The sequence below is a fragment of the Alosa sapidissima genome, chromosome 23, assembly GCF_018492685.1.
Source record: "Alosa sapidissima isolate fAloSap1 chromosome 23, fAloSap1.pri, whole genome shotgun sequence".
Lineage (NCBI taxonomy): Eukaryota > Metazoa > Chordata > Actinopteri > Clupeiformes > Clupeidae > Alosa > Alosa sapidissima.
In genome coordinates, this window is record NC_055979.1 from 10,930,687 (window position 1) to 10,939,650 (window position 8,964).

Consider the following 8,964-nt stretch of genomic DNA (forward strand, 5'->3'; position numbering starts at 1 on the left):
AGTAGACCTATTTAAACTAAATACATTTTACTTATGAGTTTGAACACTTAGAACAATGTACTGGTCAAAATGTTTTTGTTTAGCCCTTGACATTAAGTCGTACAATAATGCAAGTATTCTGCTACCCAAAAATGTGTTTTGGTTTTAAAGGCATACCATTTCTATTTTCCTTCACAGTCTTTATTGACAACTGTTATCCATCAAGACAGCCTTACTTCGTTTACTGAGTTGAGGATTGATTGGGTTGCCTCATCAACTGGAACTGTCTATTTCAGGTATTGTACCTCTTGCTTTCCTGTAGTGCTGTCTTGTATAAATATCTAGTTGGGGTTCTTCCTTCAGTTTGCATGCCAGAAAAAATGCAAAAAAAATTGTAAATGACAAAGAACTGTCCATTTATGTTGTCTAAATTTTAGAGCGGCAGTTGTTGTAAGTAAATTGATATACTGGGATAGAGTTCCAATCCCACCTCCAACCACAACAACACTGCCAACATCAGAACCAACTCCAACTACCACTGGTAAGAGCCAACAATGCATTATTACAACTAGAGAAACCAGCTGCATACTGACTTAACATCAAATGCAACCTTACGGAAAGAGATGAAGCGGTCTCATAACGGATACAGCTGCTACTCAATGAAGATTGTAGGCTTACTGTACATCACACTATTTGATTACCAATCGAGACAGTATTAAATTATTAATGTATTGCTTTAAATAATTTGCGAATCAATTGGTTGAACACAGCACAACTATCCATGCATATTAAATGAAAGCAATACTTATTGAGTAAGGACCTATTTACTGTACCTATATGTAATGGTATATCATATATAATTGTATCGGACTATATTGGACTTACAATTTTATCCAAGCTGTTGTATCTGAGCTCATCTGATATGCATATTTTATAAACCAGAAAATCTATATGTAAATATACTTGTGTCTTTCTCTCAACAAAACCTCTCTAGAAATTCCGAGCACCACCATGGAACACACCACGGTTACTAGTGCACCAAGCACCACCATGGAACTCTCCACTGTTATGAGCACAGTGCCTTCAACTCATACAAGCCCTGAAATGTCCACCTTGACTCCAGAAGCAACCCCTACCACAACCAAAGTTCCATTGGTGTGCAACAACGAGGGTCTGCTGCAAAATGGAGTTTGCCTCTGCCCAGATGAGTGGACTGGTGTCAACTGCTCTACAGGTCAGTGGGTTCATGGAAACCTGCCTGTGTACATAGTCAAAAAAATAACACTCCAATTCTAACCAAAGTTTTGGCCAGTGAAAATCTGGCATGATCATTCTCTCATTAACATTTTTTTCTGTGTCTTAATTCTTCTAATTTCCAGCTAACGTCTGTGAGAAAGCCACGCTTAACAATTTCACTTTTCCAAAGACTGTAATTGGCTGGTCTGCATACTCTGAGCAGAAATGTGGGCCTGATACAATGAACCGTAAGGCAACTTTCCTCAGCTGTTTTTTTTTTTTATCTATTTTAAGTTGGACTGTCTGATTTGTCATTACTGATTGCTTCATTTCCCAGCTGGTATCTCCAAAGCTACTGCAAGGTGCATGAATAGCACGGCAGGCCAAGTAGAGTTTGATGATCCTCAGGAGATAGACTGTGGACTTACCCTGGGTGATCTCCTAGCCAATGTTAGTACCAACTATATATACTGCAATGAGTAAGATGTGAATTTAGAAATCCATAATTGGAATGTTCAAAAACATTCAAAGGGGAAATTAAGTGTGATTAGCAGACATTCTTTTCAACAGAGCACTTCAAAGAGCCGTCAACAATTTTGTATATTTTCTACTGAGTAACAGCTGATATAAAATAAACATACAAATCTGATAAGTCTGTTTGCTTCTGGTGTTCCTGGAGGAACGATAGTTCATTATAAAATATATTGACTCTATTGCTCATATTTTGTTACCCTGGCACCAGATCTCTGGCCCTATCGATCAGCAGAAGGCTCAGCAGCTTGCCACCAGTACACAGATGCTGACCTCCAATCCAGCGAAACTGACATCATCAGCTATCAACTCCGCTGCAATGATTGTCAACCGCATCCTGGTTGAAGATACATTAAGCAACATCACTAAGGTAACACAATGCACAAACATCAGACATTAATTTATGTTTCCCAATCGGTGGTACGTATAACATAATAAAACATTGAAAAATAATAATAAAACAGTTGTAAAAATAAAACTTAAAGTCTTCCGTCATATTTCCCTAAGGGAACCTATAACAGATGTATTTTTAAGTTGGAGACTGGGTTATTGTGGGTTATTTACTAGGTTACTAAATTATCAGAATATTCACACAGAAAAGGTAAACCATGGAGTAAGACATATAATATTGTTTGTACTAATGCTCTTTTTAGGAGACAGCAACATCAGTTGTAACTACAGTCAGTCAGTTACTGTCCGCTGACCCGAACCAATACTCAGAAACAACTGACAGCACAATGGGGTAAACTTCACTTCATATCCTTGACATGTTTAGATGCGTAAGCAATTTTCTCAATGACAGTAAAAAAAACTGAGGGCATGATTTACTTAGATCAAAACTTTGGTAAATCAGGCCCTGAAAGTATATGAGTCTGTCTATGGAGTGAGAGAGAGAGAGAGATAGAGAGAGAGAGAGAGAGAGAGAGAGAGAGAGAGAGAGAGAGAGAGAGGCCAGCATGCCGCAGGATTATTTTTTTCTTGTTGGCTTGTTATATGTTGATGTGACTAAGGAACAGAGGGGGTTTCAAAGTGGAATGAAACATTTATGGCATTACTCCTTTAAATGTGGATTATTTGGGTTTGTTTCTATTTTATTTTGCCTTTTGTGAAAGACCATAGCTGAGCAGGTCTATGCACTCGGCTGTAGCAGAGATAATGTTTTCCAAACGTAATAACTGTCATAGTTGCTAATTGTTTGGTTTAAAAGATAACTAACAGTGTGCAATCATATTCAAGTACTCAGCTATCATTAATAGGTGTAAGAGAATATATGAAGTCATGTTGAAATTCTGATATACAGTGTTATTATTCATGTAAGTATTCATGAGGCAGTGCAGACTGGTAATGTTCCACTTTTTGCCTGTTTGTTTGTGTGTGTGTGTGTGTGTGTGTGTGTGTGTGTGTGTGTGTGTGTGTGTTTGTGTGTTTCTGTCTGTAGACTCGCAAAGTCCATAGATAACCTGTCGTTGAAGCCAATAGATGGGTTGATGTCACTAGTGGTCCAGCCCAAGCTGGTGATCCAAACCACACAAGTGAATAGTCACGAGTCACAAGGCATCCAATTCAGTGCTCTTTCAGGTGAGTGCCCGTTCAAACATTCTTGTAGCATTCCTGTAGCCCAATTACATGCCTGCAGGTAGGCCTGCTTTAAAAATAGGATGATAGGGAAAATATAATTCCAGGTAAGCATTCAATAATGAATACAGATAATATAATAATATAATAAATGTGAAGTGAGCGGAATTTAAGCATGGCTGCATGTGACATTTTTTACAAATCAAAATGACATAATCCTAACAGCTGTTTTGAGTCAAGGCTATATGCTTAGCCTATTGAATAACTTGATGATAGAGAAAACAAACCATTTTGTGGAATGATGCATCATCATATGAAATTTGCAACGGTGTGACTCAAAAACAGTCTCTGGTGGCCTATAAGTGACATCACACTTTGTCTGCCACTCGTTGCTTGTCGCTGGTTATGTGTGGCATTCTGAGACGTTCTTTAATTCGGGACCATTGTCGCTCGTTTCAATTTAGGACCTTGCAGTTGGAATTGTCGTTTGCTTATTTAAAGTCTAAAGACAGTCCAAAGTAGCTGGGCTATTCGAAGTGTCCGTTTATTGCACATCAATTTTTACATAATTTTGCATACCTGTGTGTGTTGGCTCTTGTGTGTGAATCCGCGGAGTCATTTTATGCAAGCAAACCGCAAACAGTGGGTCGAGGTCAGACATGTTAACACATCTTGCACTCGCTTAACCTCTTACCCGTGTAACCTACACTGATCCAGTTCTGCCAAAGCTATCCTCACTGGTAGCTTACAGTACAGTGCTGTGTGGGAGGGGGAGTGGCTAGCAGCGAAAGCCAATGTGTGCTTCTTTTACTGATATATTTAGCGATATCTTTTGCATTTCTTATTTAAACAACATCACATTTGGCACTGCATTTACTTATGCCCGCAGCAAGACACTTGCCAGGTTTGAAATCAGTCTGACAAACGGTCAGCGAGATATGCGGGCCACAGACACACAGACAGGCACACAGACAGACACACGGACGCTTCTTGCTTTATAGATAGATGATGATAGAAGCTTGATAAATGTGGCTTTTGCCACATTTGAACATATATGCAAAACAATATTCACTGTCAAGTTCAATTGAGCATTTCACAGCACTATTGTTGACTTTCATCTGACCTTGCAAAAAAACTTTATTCACTGTTGTTGTCAACCTTATATAACAAGGTATTATAAACGGGGTTATTACAACCTCATTTCCCCAAAAATTCCTCTAAAAAAATGGCCTCTAACGTTTTGCTAATGTCCTAATGTTTTTAGAATCAGCAGGTCGATTAACTGCTGTCTGCAGAACTCTTATGGGAGTAGCAAAATCCTTGCAAACTAATATTGTGTGAATAAAGCCCCAAACACATGACAATGATAAATGTAGTAGTATAGAAATGTGTATGCAGAAATGTTAAGAAATGTGTAATCTTTTTGCTTGGCACTCATTCAATGCCTATAACCAAATAGGAGCATCATCTAGTACCTTCACCGCAAACCGAATTCAAGTGAACAGCAATGCTTCCGAAATGACTCCGAGTGAAATCCCTTCTGAAGTTGAGATTTTCATAAAATGTCCCTCAGGTATGTGAAAATTCCACCAGCTGCATGTCTCATTTGAATTCTGTATGAGTATATCTAAACATCGAGTGAAAATATTGTCTCTTCTCTTTCACAGCTACACCAAACACAAATATTACTATTGGTTTTGCACTTTATGAAAATGATGTCTTCTTCCAGTCAAAGTCTTTCAAGCCTTTCAAGCCTTCCTCTGGCACTAGCATGAGGGTGATCTCTGGCAGTATGGCTGGTGCTAAAGCAGAACACGTCGAACTAAACTTCAAGCCCATGGTACTCCTACTACCTAACATATGTTGAGCTCCGTAATTAAAATAATGCATGCTTCATCAGATCATGTTAACACAGATGACACAGATAGATTGTTAAACTCTTGTTTCCCTTCTGTCTACAGAATGTCTCCGATAAAGTCTTACATGACTTTGCATGTGTTTTCTGGGATAACAACATCAGTGACTGGAGTACTGAGGGCTGCAACAAACTCAGTTTTAATCTCTCCATTCTCAAGTGTCGCTGTAACCATACCACTAACTTTGCTGTGATAATGGTTCGTATTTAAGCCAGACTGGTAGTTAACAATACCATTACAAAACAATGCAGTTATTACAATGAAGTTATAATTACAATCATTTTAAAGGTATTTTTTGTATTTTGCAAACAATTGATGTAAGGGATAATGGGCACCAAGGTGTCTTGATATATGGAATTAGTCAAGGCGGAAGCAAAGAAGTCTACAACATCGAGTTCCTTACTTCAAGTTCATTAAGTCCTTATATCGGGACACCTCGATGGCTGTTATCCCGCTTATACCCTGACCAGAAAATAGTATATTACATAAAGTATGTTTGTTTGTTCGATAGTCTTTAAGGGCTATTACAGGAGCTGCAGCTGAAGCTCTGAATTGGATCAGCAAAGTGGGATGTGCATTGTCTATCCTGGGACTCAGCATTACACTTGTGTATCAGATTATGACCAGGTAAGAATGTTTCAAGCACAACAGAGAATGATTGTCAGACTCAATTTAACCCAGTCTTGTTGTGTTAAATGAGTTAAGCTATGCATAGTGTAGTGTGAAATGGTTTGCAATTTTATTACATGAATTAATACATACACACATTTGCATAACCTACTGTAACTCAGTCAAAACAACAGGATGAGACAGCAAATATTTGTTGGATGGAAACTAATGTGATTTTTTGTTTTTTGTAGAAAGTCCAGAAGAAACGCCCCCACTGTCCTCCTTGTGTGCCTCTGTTCCTCCATGATCATCTACAATTTGACCTTTGTGGTCGGCATTGCCAATCCAGAACCATCAAAATCAGAAAAAGGAGAGGATAATGGCCCAGACAATGGCACTTGCACTCTGGTCACAGTTTTGTTGCAGTACTTCCTGTTAGCCACCTTCTCTTTTAACACACTTTATGCTGCTGACTTGTTCATGCAGCTGAGACAATTTTACCAGCATAGCTATACAGGACGTCTCACCATCATTTATATGATATTAGGCTGGGGTAAGTCAGTAGTTCTTATTGCAATATTTGTCCAGTTCACTCCTCTCATTTGACATTGTTGCCAAATGTGTCACTGTGAACGGTATCAGCCATGTTTTAAAAGCTGCGGAAAAAACAGTGTAGAACTTTCCAAATATATCACCCCGTTATGAATAACAATGCCTGGTCATAGGGCAGCATGGTGACCATGGTTCATAACTGAATGGGAATTATTGTCATGGGAATTATTAATGTTGACATAAATATGCAATGCCATTTCGACATTGGCTGTTATACAGACTACTTACAGGATATTCCATTCCATGTCTTGATATGTCTTGTGTCAGAGGGTCCATCATTTATTAGCCTAACGTGGTATTTTATTTCTTTTTACAGGATTCCCTGCTGTCATGGTGGCCATATCTCTGGGAGTGTCCTACAGAGTGGATGACCCACTGAACTATCGGCAAGACAAAGTGTGAGTAAACTGTATTGGCACTTTCTTACAACAATATTCCATGCCTACATCTTACATCTAGTGATGCGTTTCCATAACTATTTATCAAGCCAAGAAATTGGCCTGTTGAAGATTAATCTTACCACACCAACCCCTGCAGTTCTTTTTTGTTTCTTAACATGTGCTTATCTTTACTGTAATTTCTTAGATGTTGGCTAGCTGCTACAGATGACAAGGAGAAGTTTGACTTCAGGAAGCCAATGCTGTGGGGATTTCTGGTGCCTATGTCAGCAATGCTCCTTTTCAATGCATATGTACTAATTTACTTTGCATATACATCCAGACAGTCCACTGTAAACAGGTAAAGGAGATTAAACTGATCGCCATGGATATGTGCATGTTTGTGTGAAAGCCGTGACTGCATTGCTTTGTTGCTGCTTAAGCATGAGTCTGAATCTAGCAAAACAAAGACAGGAATTCTGAAAAAGAGCTATCCTGAGATTTCCTGAGTTTCTGTAAATACTAATTTGGTAACTACTGTGGTATAGCTTACTGTACATAAGCTATATAACACTTTTACTTGGCTATTTGTAAAGGCTATATAAACACAATAACACACCAGCTAAATGTCCAGAAAAGCCAGTGCTGCCGGCGTGTTTTCATTTAAATATGGATATTGCATTGCATTGGTTCCGCAAACATTTTGTTTTAAGAATTGGGGTTATGTTATACAAGCATATGGGGAGATGTGATGTATCATTTATGTCCTGCACACATTCCCATCTCCAGTTTTAAGCAGAATGCTGCTTTGAAGAAGAAACTTCTGAGTAATTTCTCTCTGGGAATTGTGCTGGGACTGTCCTGGGTGTTGGGATACCTGGTCCTTGCCTTTTCTTATTCAGATGGACTTAACATCTTCCTCAACTTTGCTTTCTGTCTGCTGGTCTCCACACAGGTGAAATCAAACATGCTACCTATAGAACAAACTACAGTACTCAATACAATAAAAGAGTATTTCTCTGTTCCCTCCTATGTTTATGTATTTATCTCCATCTGTTTACATCTGCTTTCTGTCTGTCTATCTTTCTACACAGGGTGTGCAGATTTTCATTTTGTTCACGGCAAGGGCAAGACTTTTCAGGAAGGCCACATCCCGTGCTATGAAGTCCATCTCAGGAATCTCAATGAACAAAACCTCAAAACGGAAGGGCAGTCTCAACACAGACACAGATGGAAATGGAGTAACAAGCAGTTCATACGGGATGTTCACAGGAACTAGTGAAACACGCATGTGAATCTTCTCTGTTTCTCTATTTCAAGTGAAATGGGGGAGCATGTTTACATCATTTTGTAGGTACAAATACAAACAATTATCTTTCTGTGGACGTGTTTATGATAGAACTAAACAACCTTTGATATTTTGAGCACACACTTTATCTCCTTTTTATCTTTATGTGACAATACTGTACATCATTATGTAATAATATGGTCAAATCGAAACACAGTTGATTTTCTACTTTCTCTTTCTTCAGCAAGACTGTATCGGATCAACCCTAGTAAGCTTTCTCATAATAAAGCCTAGCCCACAGTAGAACAAAAACAATGGTGTTGCAGTAAAGACAGAGATTGGTTGGGCTGGGTGTGTGGAGCGACGGTAATGTCACTGCTTGACAATCGCTCGACCTGGATTCAGTTCCCGAACCCACCGATGCGAGTTTGTGTTGCTTTGGATAAAAGCATCTGCTACATTCCAATTTCCCCCTTAATAACCTTATCATTTAAAAAAGCGTTGGAAGTGTTGGGGAACTTGCCTGGCAACAAGTCGGCCTGTAGATTTATGTTTATGCCATTTATGTTTGAGACACCTTTTTATGGCATTTATGGCATTTATGTTTAAGACACCTTTGTCCACAGCAATTCACGAGCTTGTTTTCATATGACTTCGCAAAGGGTGCTCTTACGCCAGATGGAGGGCAGGTGGCTTCTGAGGTGCAATTAACAACACAGCAGCCTACTGCTTATAAACCAACATGACTTTGTGACAGAGGCTACATGCTCATAGAAATTTAGTTGGTCATCATTTGCTGTTTTAGCTGGAGTCAGTGAATATAAGCTCTCATCTCATGATG

At 38.9% G+C, this 8,964-nt stretch overlaps 1 protein-coding gene across 2 annotated transcripts; it reads left to right on the forward strand.

Annotated features, from left to right (window-relative positions):
- The first annotated feature begins 984 nt into the window (after positions 1 to 984).
- LOC121698290 (adhesion G-protein coupled receptor G7-like) lies at positions 985 to 8,318 on the forward strand. Of its 2 annotated transcripts, XM_042080272.1 has the most exons (15): positions 985 to 1,213; positions 1,359 to 1,463; positions 1,553 to 1,665; positions 1,958 to 2,116; positions 2,400 to 2,488; positions 3,185 to 3,324; positions 4,781 to 4,894; positions 4,989 to 5,161; positions 5,283 to 5,435; positions 5,749 to 5,864; positions 6,098 to 6,399; positions 6,775 to 6,856; positions 7,044 to 7,196; positions 7,625 to 7,790; positions 7,930 to 8,318. In XM_042080272.1, exons 1-15 carry the CDS (start codon positions 991 to 993, stop codon positions 8,128 to 8,130), a joined length of 2,289 nt encoding a protein of 762 aa, XP_041936206.1. In that variant the 5' UTR covers positions 985 to 990; the 3' UTR covers positions 8,131 to 8,318. The 2 variants fall into 2 exon arrangements, with proteins under 2 accessions (XP_041936206.1, XP_041936207.1); XM_042080273.1 differs by lacking the exons at positions 1,359 to 1,463; positions 1,553 to 1,665 and having other exon boundaries at positions 1,076 to 1,213.
- The last annotated feature ends 646 nt before the right edge of the window (positions 8,319 to 8,964 follow it).

Bases quoted from the DNA above. Each gene is read 5' to 3' on its own strand.
- LOC121698290 (XM_042080272.1), top strand. From the start codon at position 991: ATGGAACACACCACGGTTACTAGTGCACCAAGCACCACCATGGAACTC. The intron at 4,895-4,988 runs GTATGTGAAAAT...TCTCTTTCACAG, and splicing joins TTTCATAAAATGTCCCTCAG to CTACACCAAACACAAATATT. The intron at 5,436-5,748 runs GTTCGTATTTAA...TTTGTTCGATAG, and splicing joins CTAACTTTGCTGTGATAATG to TCTTTAAGGGCTATTACAGG.